The sequence below is a fragment of the Bos mutus genome, chromosome 24 (genome assembly GCF_027580195.1).
Source record: "Bos mutus isolate GX-2022 chromosome 24, NWIPB_WYAK_1.1, whole genome shotgun sequence".
NCBI classification, from domain to species: domain Eukaryota; kingdom Metazoa; phylum Chordata; class Mammalia; order Artiodactyla; family Bovidae; genus Bos; species Bos mutus.
In genome coordinates, this window is record NC_091640.1 from 58345830 (window position 1) to 58360427 (window position 14598).

General features: G+C 54.2%; 1 protein-coding gene across 1 annotated transcript; it reads right to left on the bottom strand.

Moving 5' to 3' along the window:
• Window positions 1–3623: 3623 nt before the first annotated feature.
• RAX (retina and anterior neural fold homeobox) lies at window positions 3624–7736 on the bottom strand. Its single transcript, XM_005911824.2, is given in 4 exon segments — window positions 3624–4136; window positions 6893–7072; window positions 7075–7148; window positions 7448–7736. Coding segments are annotated over 4 exon segments (1056 nt in total).
• Between the last annotated feature and the right edge of the window lie 6862 nt (window positions 7737–14598).

A 14598-nucleotide genomic window follows, 5' to 3' on the forward strand; every position in this document is an offset into this window, starting at 1 on the left:
GGGAGTCCCCCAGGACGCCCTTAGACTGCCTTGATCCGACCTGGACTGAACCAAGGCCTGCTTAGAGCCGCACACCGCCTTTTCTCCCCGACCCCCGCGAAACCAGTGCCAACAGGTTCCTGTCCCGCTGCGGTACACACATGTAGCATAGTCTGGACCAAACTCGCAGCCTCATGGTGGAAGTCAAGGGCCACTTCCAGAGGGATGCAGGTTTACTGGGGTGGGGGGCAGTTTCCCCAGAGTCCTAGAAAAGGCGGGTGCCCCCCCCCCGCCCACCGCCCCGCCGCCCCAATCACAGTCGGGAGAGTCTTGTTTCGGAAGCGGGGGTCTTCCTTGGCCGCCGCCTCCGCAAACTGCTTTCCGTAGCCGTGAGCTTGCGCGGCGGCCCCGGGTATTTCTCGATCGTCTAGAGTTTTAACACTCTTTACCGCAAGCCATTCTCACGTCCAGCCTGAGTAAAGTACCGCCTGCCCGCCTCACCTGCACCCCTCCTCCCGGAGTTGGGAGCTTGACTCACTACGGGCCCTTAAATCCGCCCTGCTAGGCAGCCCTTAGGACTGCGGAGAGAGGGGCCTCAGCTCGTCCACATCTCCCCCAGGAAGCCCAGGAAGGCACTCACAGCTAGCATCCATTCCTCAGCATCTCATTCCCAGTGTGGCCTAATGAGCTGTTCGTGGGAACTGGAATTAAGGAGTCCTTATTCAGCAAATATTTCCTGAACATGCGATATGATCGTGAATTGATAGAGGACTTCTAGTTATTCTAGCCCCAAGGCTTACAAGCAGAGTTGATTGGTGCAACCTCTCCAATACCTCAGTCTCCTCATTCATAAAATGGGGCTAGTTGAATCTTCCTGGTAGAGTCCTTGTGAGGCTTCACTGAGATGAAAACCACTTAGAAGAGTACAGGCACATGGTAAGCTTTCAATGGTGATTAGCTATTAGGATTTTGATCATCCTCCAGGGACTTGTTCCTGAATCCAGGTATGGTTCAGTCTGTTGGTGCCTAAAGAGATGGTTTAGAATATTCATTCTCAGAGTAAAAGAAGAGAGGAAAATGGTGGAAAGCTGCATATGCAGAAAGAAAGAAAGAAAAAGAATAGGAAGGAAAGTGGCAGAGAGGAGACAGAATGAGCAATGAAAATGACCAAAGTGAAGTCGCTCAGTCGTGTTCGACTCTGCGACCCCGTGGACTGTAGCCTACCAGGCTCCTCTGTCCATGGGCTTTTCCAGGCAATAGTACTGGAGTGGATTGCCATTTCCTTCTCCAGGGGATCTTCCCGACCCAGGGATTGAACCCAGGTCTCCCGCATTGTCTGAGCCACCAGGGAAGTCCTTAAGGAAATCAAAGTAGATGCTAATGGTGAGAAAGGAAAGGTCAGAGGTGTCCAGGACTAAGGTGAAAGAGGGTGGAATGTGTGGTACTCATCTGAAGTGGAGTACCACACTTCAGGTACTTCAGGTACCACTGAAGTTCTCTGAATAAATTATTCCTAGTAAAATGAAGGCATTGAAGGATGAAAGAGAAGATAGGCCAAAGTGAGAGAAATTTACTTACTTATTTATCCTGAGTTTACCTATTTTTTTTTTTCCTGCCGAGAGCTGATATCACTTGGGCCACTCCATTCATTTTTCTTGTCAGAGAAAAGCATTAAATGTATTACTCCCTACCTTCCTGGAAAGGGGCTTCCCAGATATCTCAGTGGTAAAGAATCTGTCAGCCAATGCAGGAGACGCAGGTTTGATGCTCCAGGATTTGACCCTCCAGAGTCAGGAAGATCCTCTGGAGGAGGAAATAGCAATCCACTCCATTATACTTGCCTGGGAAATCCCATGGACAGAGATGTCTGGGGGTCTATAGGCCCTGGGGTCGCAAAAGAGTCAGATAACCCAAATAGCAACAACAACGGCTTGAGAAAAACAACCCACTCAATAAATTCTTACTGACCAGCTTACTATGTGTTAGGCTCCAGAGGAGGGCCTAGGGGTACACAGCTCTGGTTATGCCCAGACTGTAAGGACCCACAGAGCAAGGACTGGGTCCTGTGATGACGCTACCTCCATTTCCAGCCCCGACAGTCCTCCTTTCCCCGGGTAGGTTTCAGGAACCCAAGGGCCGCACAGGGATACTCCGGATCAGAAAAGTGGGATCACAACCTGTATTGCCTCCTGCCAGGTCGCCAAGAGTTTACACCATGCGGTAAACTACCCATCTTTCCCATTTCCCAGGGAGGCCCGGCTCGTCGCAGGAGGAAAGGGGGCTGGGGTGGTTCACTAACGTCCTAACGACCCTCAGACAGTACTCCGTGAGTACCCCGCGAGATGCTGACGCCCACAGAGACTTCTGAATTCCTCCCCCAGCCCCAGAGACGGCGCCAAAGAACTGCAATCCTGTCCACGACGCGCCCGCGAGGACGTGCGCCCCGGGTCGCGGCGCACAGCGCTCCAGGACATCCTTCCGGAGTGCGGCTGCCAGCCCTACGCGCGCCACGCCGAACCGCTGGGCTGGGAGGAGCCGATAGGTCCAGGGAGGCGAGCCTGAGACGCGGAGCTGACGAACGTCGGCCTGCTCCAGCCTCCGGAGCACTAATGTCATCAACCCTGGGTAGCAGGAGCTGGCCCCGAGCTGGACACTTGAACAAGGATCTGAGAGGCGTCTGGGGCCGTCGCGGGTTGGAAAGAGGGAGGCGGGGCCGCCAGGAGCTTCGGGAAGTTCAGCTCTTACCCTAGGAAGATGGTGTGGGTGGATGCTTCCTATTGGAGTCAGTCCTTCCAAGTAGCGGCTGCAGCCCGGCTATTAGGGTATCGAGGGGCTGGGAACGCGCAGGCAGCTGAGCCTTTGGCTCCAAGCACCCAGAACCCCGCACACTCGTAGGCGCCCGTCGCGCCAGGAAAGGGGAGCTTGGGTCTAGGGCGCCTCGGGGTCGTGGACGCGGGCGAGTCCGGGCGGCAGCGCAGCGCCGGGTGAGGGTGCGCAGGGGGGTGGGGGTGGGAGTGGGGGTGTTGGGGGGTGGGGGTGGGGGTGTTGGGGTGGGGCGGCCCGGCTCCTCCGCAGCCAACTGCTTTTCCGCAACCCCTGATCCATCACCCGAGCCCCCCCGCCCAGAACCCGCATTCACAGCTTCCTCCGCGCCCCCGCAGTCCTGAGAGCGCTGAACCAGTCAAACCAAAACAGGTCAATCTTTAATTCTCCGCCCCACCTCAATTCTTTGAAGCTACTTATTACAAACAGTCCCTCAAACCTTCTCCGTCTCCCCTTCCTCCTAGCCGTCCTTGTTCGGGGTTGGCACGCCGCCCTGGAGGGGCCGAGGTCAGAGGCTTTGGGTTCCTTGAACCTGGAGGCCCCGGGGCCCGCCGGGTGGCGGCAACGTGGCCACCTGTCTTCGTCCAGCAGCGAGGCCAGGGGTCCGTGGGGACGTAAGGGTGGCCAGAGGGCCTCGACTGGCCTAGGAGTCAGCCCTCCGGTGCGAGCCAGGCGCAGATGCCCGACCCGGACCCAGTTGTTCCCGTGGCGCTGGGCAGGAGGGGCCGAGCCCGGGGGACCCAGGGAGAAGGGGTGCGCGCGCCTGCGGCTCGGGGTCTGCTCACGGGACGGCGTCTGGCCCGATTGGGTCCCCGGGGCCCCTAGAGGGCCTGCCACGGCTTCCCGATGGCCTGGATGTGCTCCTTGGCCTTCAGGCGCAGCGCTGCGATACTGCTGTTGCGCGGGTCCGCCTCGTCCAGCGGGAACTTGTCCCCGAAGCCCGGCCCGCACGGGTAGGCGGGCGGCGGCGGCGGCGGCGGCGGCCCCAGGGGCTGCAGGCCGGGGCCGAGGGGCGGGGAGTTCAGGAAGGGCGGCGGCGGCGGCGGTGGCGTGTAGCTGGCGGGCAGGCTCTGCGCTGGCGGCCCGAAGCCCGGCAGGCTCTGCAGCGCCGTAGCGCCCCCGGCCGGCAGCGGCGGCCCGAGCCACGACTCGAGCGGCAGGGCGCCCCCCGCCGGCCCGCCGCCGCCGCCCCCGGGGCCCGCCCCGAGGGGCGCCAGGGCTGCGGCGGGCGGGGAGCGGCTGAAGGAGAGCAGGGGCGAGTCCTGGAGCTTCATGGACGACACCTCCAGCTTCTCCTGCCGCCGCCACTTGGCGCGTCGATTCTGGAACCACACCTGCGGAAGGCAGCAGAGCGCCGTCGGGGTTCGGAAGGCGCAGGACTCCCCGCTCCCGAGGAAAACCGGGGCTCCACGGCTCCCCCTGCCCCTCTCACCCCGCGACCCCTGCTGCACACCCGCGGTGCCCTTCCGTTCTGTCCCGTCTGCCCAAGGCTACCCTCTTCCCTCACGCGCTCTGAGACTCTGTCCCACCCCTGTCCTCCTGGCGGTTCCACCCTGTCCTTGTTTCTCCTCACCCTTAGCTGTGGTTGTTTCCAACTCGTGGCACCAAACAGGCGGGGGGAAAAATGAAGTTAACCCTGGAACCGGACCGTGGGAAACCCGATCTCACCAAATTTCTGAGACTGCTGGCTGGCGCCCCATCCTGACATTGCGCTTTAGACCCGGCTTCCTCCCCGGGTGGCATGGCTCACAGTGGCCTATCTACCTCTGCCTCCGTTATAAACATAGGTATAAACGAAGGCTCGAAGTACTCTAACTGGCAACACTGGCTGTTAAAATGGACCCGTGTCCACATTACTGGTTACAGTAACTGAAGGACAAACTGGGTTGATTTTATTATCCCGGGCATATTTAAATATGCATGTTGCTGCTCTCCTAAGATTTTCATTTTTATTTAATTGATATCTGACTCGTATTTCTGATATTTCTTAAAAATGGCTTTCGAGGATTACAATAGTTCAATAGTCTACTTTTATTGTATGGAGTTAATTTTGACATGACCCTAAGATGAATTCAATGAGTTCAAGTTTCTCTTTTTGTTTTAGAGAGTCCATGCCAAGAGTCTCTCTCTCTTCTTTAAAGAGTGAAGTCTCTTAATGCTGAAACTTCCATTGCTGATTTGATAAAAAGCACAGGAGAAGGCGTAATTAAGGCTTCACTACCAAGTTACCACCGGGAAACAGAACACAGAGAACTGGTCTAGTTTAGTGCAGAATCTAGAAGGAACTTTGGCCAAATTGGTGGCTTCAGTGTTGAATTTATGAAGGAAAATGTGGGAAAGGTTGACACCCAACAAGGGAGACAGCAGTTCTGAGTTAATAATAGGGAGAGGGACTCCCTAGGAAAACTGAGGGAAAAAAACCACCCAACATCTGAGCAGAACAGGACAAGTATCTGCAAGGCTGGAACTTGGTGGGTGGGAGAGAAAGAACAGAAAATGCAGATTCCCTGGGCCCCTTTCTATAAATGATTCATCTGTGTATCCCAGGCCCTAATTTCCCCCAGAAACATTAGATATATGAACACTGGCACATTCCACTGCCCGCCACCAAACCCCACCCCATCCCATGAAATATCAGGCTTTAGGTCCCGTATCCAGAGTTCCAGGGCTAAAGCCTGGGGTAGTCTGCTCTTCTCCTGCTTTACTGCTCCCTCAACACAGTGGGGACCCTGTGATCCCCCCATCTGATGACATCATAGCCATGTGTTAAGCACACACCATATGCTGGGCCACTGTGCTGGCCCTGGGATAGAGAAGTCAGACACTGTTCTCAAGAAGAACACATCTTAGACCAGAAGCAAACATCCCCGAACAAGTCAAGAGGGAAGGAACAAGTGAAGGAAAAGGAAGGTGGGACAGTGCTGTGGAGACAGCCCTTGAGTGGGCTGGGCCTGTATCCCAGAGGGGCACTGGAGGGCTTTGCGCTTTCCCTTTTCTTCATTTTCCACTTGTTTTCTTCCCTTCTCCCTACCCCACCCTCCCTCCCTGTAAAGCAGGTGCTGAAATGTCCACCCCTTCAGTGAAACCCTTGCAGCTCCTCTGCCCTGAATTAGAAGAAATTGAACTGTCCCTGCCAGTTAGTGCTAAAGTCACATTAGGGAACCATGTTTTAAAATCATGACATTAGTTTAACCCCTTTAACTAAACAGAAAAGACAAAAAGCAAGAGTCTGTCCACTTTTACTTTTTAAGACAAGACTAAAAGCCCCAAACGTCTGAGTTTCCTCCCTTCCTGGAAATCCAACTCATTAGACACACACAGAAGTCCCATCTCAGCCCCAGGGCCTTACAGATGCCGCGCAATTTGTTCCCAATGTCTCCCCTTCAGGCCTCTCCCAATTTGGAAATCCTCCCAGATTTTTCACAGATGACTAGCAAATATTTAAGGCTTTCAAATATTTTAATGATCAGGGATTAAAGATAATTCAGCCTTAATTAAAGCGAAAACCCCTTTAAATAAAAAAGAAAAGGGCCTCTGCAGCAGCGGGAAGTTTGGCTGGAGGTGCACCAGAGAAGCAAAAGTCAGTTTCTTAAATCCTCCGAAAGTTTCAACTGCGAGGGGCCAGGCTTCCGTAAGAAGACAGGGTTTTCGTTTTCACGGAGGTGCGCACCGTTAGCGAACAGGGTGGCATTTGGGGCCTCAATACGGTTACACTGGAGCCGCTACCTACACTCTCTCTCCACTCAGGGCTTCCCGACCACCCCCCTCCCAGAGCCCCCTCCCTAGTCCAGGATGCTGTCGCCTCTCCATTTCGTCAGCCATTCCCAACTCCTTTAGTTTAGAAGCAGAGGACCCAAAGGGGAGATATACTGCGAACTGGAACAGACCGTCCAAGGGCCGGTGCGCGGGGCGCATGGAAAATCAGTGACGCTCCCCGGGTGGGGGTAGGGGGCGGGTTCTGGGCGAGCCAAGTCGAGGAAGGTCCACGGGCAAAGTGCCGCCATAAACGCGAGGCCGCCCGGGGATTCTAGGGAGCACCGGCCGAAGCCTGGGCCACCCGCCCTCCCCCGGGCCCGTCTGCACACTTTACCTGGACTCGGACCTCGGGTAAGTTGACTTTGCCCGCCAGCTCCTCGCGGCTGTACACGTCGGGGTAGTGCGACTTCTCGAACGCGCGCTCCAGCTCGTGCAGCTGGTACGTGGTGAAGGTCGTGCGGTTCCGTCGATGCTTCTTTTTGGGCTGCTCCTCCTCCGACAGCTTCGAGTCGCCGGGGCGGACGGTCCTCCAGGCAGCCCAGGGCTCGGTCGGGCCTCCCCGGTCTCCTTGGGGCAGTAGGGGCGGGGGGCTGGGACGACGAGACCCCCGACGGTCAGAGACACTTGCTCGGGGTACATGGGGGCCGCCCTGCCTACCCACGCGGGCTCCTAGCTGGCCCAAGGAGGCGGGGGCGGGGTGGTGAGGGCTGCGAGGGGTCCCTAAGCTTTCCCAGAGCGCAGGTGGGAAGCCTTTGCTATGCACACAGCCTCCAGCCCCGCGCCCAGATGCTTTAATAACAGTGAAGGCAGGGGCTCTCTCCTCTTCTCGCAGAGCTCCTGAGTCTGGGAGCCCTAAGAGGGTCTCGGAGCAGCCGGGGTGTGCACTCACCTTCATACTCCGGGGCTGGCGCCGGTGCGGGCGGCGGAGACGGTTCGGTGCCTCCGGCAGGCGCCTTGGGGCCGGCGGGCCGCGCGCCTGGCCTCCTATCCCGCTCCTTGGTGCCCCGGGCGGCCCGCTCCTCCGGGAAGGAGCCGAGGACCCCGTCGTCCTTGGTAAATCCCAGGATGGCTTCGATGCTGTGCAGCCGCGAGGTGCTCCCGCCGGGGCTGCGGAGCAGGTGGCCGGCGAGCGAGAAGCTGCCGTCGGCCATGGCTGGGGCGCAGCCCGGCAGGTGCATGGGGGGCGCCGGGGCCGGGAGGACGCGGCCCGCGCTCTCGGCTTTGCAGCCGGCCCAGAAGACCGCGAGCAGAGGCTCGAAGTCGGCTCCCCCGGGGGCGGCCGTCCAGCCCGAAGGGGACCGAACCGCGGCCAAGAGCCGCGAGCGCCGCCAGCCCCGCCTGCGCGCACTAGAGGCGGGCGAGCGCCGGGTCCGCGGGCGCCTGGGTCCCGGCTGGAGTTGGAGCTCCGCCCGCGGGTGGCCGGGACTCGGGGTGCTAAGGCTGGGAGCGCGCCCGCCCCGGCTCCTCCCCTCGCCCGCACCGTCGTCTGCCCTGGCCCCTCCCTGCAGCGGGGCGGGTCCTTCCCCGGGGTCCTTCCCCTTCCTCGGGGTCCTCGCCCACCCAGCCGGGCGGGGCGCGCTCGGAACCTTCCCCCTCCCCTCGCTCCATCCACCGTTCACAAGCTGGAGGCCCGCGGTGGCCTGTTTGACGGGCCTGGGTGCCCGGCTCCGAGGGCCCGCTTCGCCCAGGCCTGCCCGCGTGGGGCCGACGCCCTCCGTCCCACCTCCCCCGGGGGCTCAGCTTCCTTTCAGCCCCCTCCCCTACCCCAGACCCGCCTTCTGCCCCCCAGGCTGCGGTCCTCCGCTGGGCTGAGCGCCTGCGGCGACCCTTGGAAAGAGCCGGAGAAGGCTACCCGGCTCTACGGCGTCGGAAGTCTGTCCACACTCTTTAACAGTTTGAATTCTCTCCTCTCTCTCCCTATGTATGTCCCCCTACCTGCGCTCCTCTTTCTCCGTAGTTTGAAGCCTTAGGTTTCAGGTTGATTGTGTTTGACTTAACCGCTTCTCCCTGTCCCCTCGGATGGCGCTCCCGCAGCTCCCTGACGACGGCGCTCGCTCCAGGGGCGGTGGGGCCATCCGCGTCCCCAGGCCCGGAGACCTCCCGGGCCCACCGCCCAGCCCGAGGCTCGGGGGCACCGAGTCCGACGACGCGCGGCCGGCCTCAAGCCGGTGGGAGACCCGCTGGGTGTTTGTCCTGAGGGGACCCCTCCCCACCGAACAATGTTCCAGGCCGAGATGACCCAACCTCAGGCTGAGGACGGAAGGACATTCCCCCCGGGGCAAGGTCTCGCCTCTCTGCGGGCTCTGGGCGCCATCGGCCTGTATTTCTTTCTCCTTCGGGGACTCCACGAGACTTCCATGGCCCGGAGTGGCTTCCACAGGCCAAGTGGAAAGATGATTTGCGCGGGTGGACTTTCCCCCCGCCCCCACCTTCTCCCAGTGCTGTGAACAGCACTGCTCACACCTGATGCTAGATCCCAGGAAGCACCCCCAACCTTCATTGAAATGCTGGCAGGAAGTGTGAACCAAAATGCTTTCCAAATAAAAGCCTGAGGATCTAGAGATTCTTTTCCTTTTGTTTCCTGGTTGTGTTGACTATGTACGTTTAAGGTGTGCAGCATAATGATTTGACACATATACAAATGCATACACACGTAAATGATTACTGGTTCAGTTAACATCCACCATCTCATACAGATAGAAACCTGAGATTTTTAAAATTCCTTTGCCCTCTGATCTCTAGGTAGGCACCTCTCCCCTGCCCCCATGTTGACTGACTTCATCTTGCGTTAAGATGGGCACCTACTGTGTCCCTACTGAGGGTGGGACACTGATGTGGGCCTGGACATCACACAAGAAAGGAGAGGCTGGGGCCCATGGCCTCAGGGGTTTAACTTCCAGTATGAGAGCAAGACAAAGGAAGTGCTGTTGTTCAATCGCTAAGTGTATCCGACTCTTTGCCACCCCATGGACTGCAGCACGCCAGGCTTCCCTGGTCCTCACTATCTCCCGGAGCTTTCTCAAATTCATGTCCATTGAGTTGGTGATGCTATATAAGCATCTCATCCTCTGCCAACAACAAGAGAAAAACTCATATCTTAGGATCCTCCACCTTTAAATTAATATTAGAAGGACATTTAAAAGGGCACGAGACAATGTTAAGGATCTTTAAATGGAAATGATTATTAATTCTCCAGAATGGGCGCACGGGAGGGGTTCAGTCCACTAATCTCTCTGTTTTTAATAAAACTATAAAAAGGTAAATTAAAATAGCAAACACATGAGTTTGCCGTGGGTAAACTTGAGCTACTGACTCACATGAGAAACTTTTTTTAAAAAAGCTACATTAATGAAGATCAATACTCACTTTATAGTTTTGCACATCACTTTATGGGTGGCAGCACATTCTTCATACCATCCTAGCCTTACAACCCTGCAAGGTGAGCCAGAAAAATATATTTGCCCCCATTTTACAGAAGAGAAGACTGAGGCTGTAAGTGATACAGCCCTTAAGTGGAGCAGACAGGACCAGAACTCAGACTCTCCGACTCCTTATCCAGTGCTGTCTGGCTGTCCCTCATTTGTAATCCTTACAGCAGAGTGTGATATTTTTGAACAGATTCAAGATGCATCTTAGTCTGCAGTCTGTCTTTAATCCTCCCCAGATCCTGAATCCTGTGTACAAAACGCTGAGGCAGAGGTAGCTTAGTTCCTCAGAGAGATGCGGTTCAGACAGTGGCCTTTGGGCGCCGGGGTCCAGGGCGAAGGACAGACCCTCGGCAGGGCCCCACCCCAGGGCAGGAGAAGCCTGCGGCCAGCCCCCTTCAGCTCTCCTAGGCTGCCAGAAGCGCTCTCCCTGAAAACGGGCTGGGGGCACCCCATATGGTCCCCCACCTGGTTACAAAGAGGGGGGCTGATGACCCCTTAGTGACCTGAGGGTAGCAGCAGGGATAATCGGTTGCTATCTGTTGTTTCCCCTCTGAGTATGCGTTTTATGTCAACTCCCCCAATATTACATTGATCTCTGTAACCACCGCTCAACAAAGATTGGCAGCATTTTCTTAAGCTCCTGCCCACACGCTAAGGGGCTTACGGCCTTGTTTTCCAAAGTTAATTCCCTCTGGAACTGCCCCGCACTCCCCAACAGGTGCAGGTGAGGTTAGCTTCTATTTACAGTTCATTTCAGAGTTTATTTCAGAGAAAAGCAGAAAGGACTTCAACAGCCACTGGCAAGGGACCACAGAGGAGACAGGGCAAGGCAGGACGAGGGGAGGCTGGGACTTCTTTTGTGCCTGGCATAAAGAGCTAGTCAGGACCATTGTGGGCACAGTGCAGGGTCCTCCAAGCAATCAGCCGGGGGCCATTGTTAGGGGCTAATCTACATGTGTATTTCCCAAGAACTCGATTAGGGAAGATGAATGGACTCGGCCATGTCCCTAATTCTTCTGCTGCATTTTTCCAGCAGTTCTGCCTGCTCGTAATCAGCCCAGCTTCAGCAAAAGTAAGGAGCCTGGCTTCTGAACTCCACTTCTGTTTAATTCATTAATTCATTAGGTAGATCAAAGAAAACCCCCTTCCCCACCCCGTGTGGATTGAATTTTATGCTGCTGAACCCCTTCGGACTTGGCGTGGTTTGGGGAAACCTTTCCAGAAGTAAGGAGAAAGAGGGTGGTTAGGACTTAGGGGGTGTCTGAGTGTCTGAGGCTGGGCGTGATGTGGGGTAGGTGATCTAGAACGACAATCGGAGCTGGAAGATTTTGAGGAGAAAGGGGCTAAGGACTGGTGAGCTTGCAGAAAACAAAGTCCAAACAAAGTCCAAACACCAGCAGGGCGGTGGCTCTTCACCTTTGATGTGTAAGGGGGTGTCCTTTCTGGGTGGGCTGCTTTGCCCACAACACTCCAGGGGAAACGAGCATTTACGGAGTGACTTTCCTGTGCACGGCGCACACTCACTAAGTGAGCTCATGGTTTTGGAATCTAGTAATCTCACCTTGAAGAGATGTTTCAGGTTCGGGCGGATAAAGTGCCTGTTGGAAGACCTTTGGGTTATCACTCCATAAAGTGTGTAAAACCAACGTGATGTCTTCATGGAGACTATCCCCTTAGTAGATGCCTTTTAATTCAGGAATAAGTCCATCTGTCTCATGCCACACCGTCTCCTCCTGCAAGCTGATACATGCTCATTTGGGCAGAGCAACCTAACTTTAGTTATAGCCAGAGCAAAATTCAACACATATAATCACTGAAAACACACACGTGCACACACACACAGACACACAGACACACACACACACTGAAGTCAAATGAATTCAGTCATCAAAAGTTAAAATTTATGTATACATGATACATTATTTATTGAACACTAACTATATGCCAGTGGGCACTCTTCTGAGTCCTTTACGTAGATTATCTAATTATGATAACCCTGTTTATCGTAATTCTCACGATAACCCTGTGAAGTAGACACTATTATTATCTCCACTTTCCAGACAAGGAACCCGAGACACAGAGTGGACACGTCACTTGCTAGAGGTTTACAGCTGGTTTCAGGTGGAGTTAGGACTTGAACCCTGGTGCTTTTTCAGGAATATCCATCTAATATCCACTTCATGTACCACCTCCCAATATGGTGTGTGTACACATACACGTGTGCTAAGTCGCTTCAGGCGTGTCCGACTCTTTGCGACCCCATGGACTATAGCCCGCCAGGCTCCTCTGTCCATGGGATTCTCCACGCAAGGATACTGGAGTGTCTTCTTTCCAGGCCCTCCTCCAGGGGATCTTCCCGACCCAGGGATCGAACCCGCGTCTCGTACATTTCCTGCACTGGCAGGCAGGTTTTTTACTGCCTGGCAGGCTACAGTCCATAGGATTGCAAAGAATCAGACATGACTGAAGCAACTTAGCGTGCACACACGCTTTCTCCTCTATACTGTCTATTACGGTATATCATCAATACAATATACAAGCCACTGACAGTCATTGCCCAAAAAATCAATAGCAAAACTCACTCGTTAATACTGACATACGAGTCTAGAGATAAAACATACTATCTCTCACTATCAGATCTTCCCAACTGATGAAACACTTCCCTACTTGAAGCGTCACAGAAGGTATATCAGGAAAATGTTCTTGGAGTTCTTATCACAAATTCCATTTTTTATAAGTAGACAATCCCTCATCACTTCCACCAAATTGGCACAAATGATCAACACACTTCCTAAATTCCAGCTTATTAGCCAACATGACCACCTAAATCTTCTCTACTATTTTCAGGCTACATTGAAATAAGTGTTTGGAATTCCCTGGTGATCCGTTAGTTAGGACTGTGGGTTTCCACTTCAGGGGACACGGGTTCAACCCCAGGTTGGGGAACTGAGATCCCACAAGGCGAGGAGTGCAGCAGAAAAAAAGGTGTTGATATAAGTATATTGCAGTGAATAAAAATCCTATAAATTAATTGTGGCTAAAATACATAAGCCAGTGAAGAGATGGGCCTCACAGGCATCTCTGGTTGAACTGAGCGCCTTGTTGGAAGAGCAGATGAAAACGGACATCTAATCTACTAACAAAAATGAAACATAGCCCTGTTGGGGACACCTGTGTTTTCTGACAGAAGGCTCCATTTGAAAGTACATTCCTTTGATGTAGGAACAGGGACCATAGCTCTCTGCAGACCATCCAGTAATTAGGAAGAAGCCTGTCCTCTTTAGCACTCTCCTTGCTTCCTAATTACATCATTTTGGGAACAACAATACTTAAAACCTAAACTAACAGTTTAGTTTCCTGTTATTTCAGAGGACCACGAGCTTCCCAGATGGCTCAGTGGTAAAGAATCTGCCAGCAATGCAGGAGACCGGGGTTTGATCCCTGGGTGGGGAAGATCCCCTGGAGGAGGGCATGGCAACCCACTCCAGTATTCTTGCCTGGAGAATCCCATGGATGGAGGAGCCTGGTGGGCTCCCATGAGGTCCCAAAGAGTTGGATACGACTTAGTGACTGAGCACAGGCTTAGGAATTAGAAGAGGAAGCTTGGTGACAAAGCTTGGTATCTGCTCTTTTGCTTCTAGCTGCCATTTTTCCTTAGTGGGTGTGGAAACGTGGGTCCAGATCACCCTAATGAGACAGAGCATCTGCATGGAGCTGGGCTGGAGGCTAGGCTCCAGACTTGCAGACTCCACCAGGCTGCTGTGGCTTTGCCATTACCCCTCAGCTCGCAGGACCCGTCACTGGGTGCCCCATGCTTGCGCACAGACCTGGTCCGCGCTTGAATCCCAGAGGAATATGTTTGTTGTGCACACGCAACGAAGCTGCTCCTCAGGATGCTCCCCAGTCACTTGTCAAGTTACCTTGGCCCTGAGCTTGCTTTTGCAGCTGATGCAAATCCAGGTAGCCTTTGTGGAGGAGAAAAGTGCCCTTGGCAACAGATTTGCAGGGCCTTTGAGCAAACAGTTGATAGCCTGACACATTGCTTCGAGAGAACCAGCTCTTCCTGACTTGTGCACCGAAGGTTAGCACCTTTCGCCAGCTCAGAGTTCCTCTAAGTAGCTTGAAATCAGCCATAGTGGGAGTATTTTTACAATCCAAATTAGCAAACACTGCAAAATCAGAGCATTCTCACTCTCAATGTCCTTTAATGTTTTAAAAATATGTTTTTAAAATATTGACTAGCGTATCAGTGCTCCTACTTCATTCAAGAGTCAAGAAATCAGGAAGTGTCATTACTTCTGAAAGTAAAATGTGACCTCTTGGGCAAGAGATGCTCACCTTTTTGCCAAAAAATGTGGGACATTTACATCATTATCTCATAATAAGTAAATAAAGGGAAACTTGGATTTCTGCCAAAGAAATGTGCTTTTTGGTTTTTTTTTAATTGTTAGAAGCAAAGCAAAGCTAAATTCAGATAATTCCTCTTTACTTGTTTTCTAATTAAACTAATTGAATTCAGAGTGTCTAGGGGAAGCACAAGAGACATTTATCTCAAGGGGCTGATGGTCTTGAAGCCCATCAATCCTCTTAGGGTGCTAAGAAGGCAAATCTG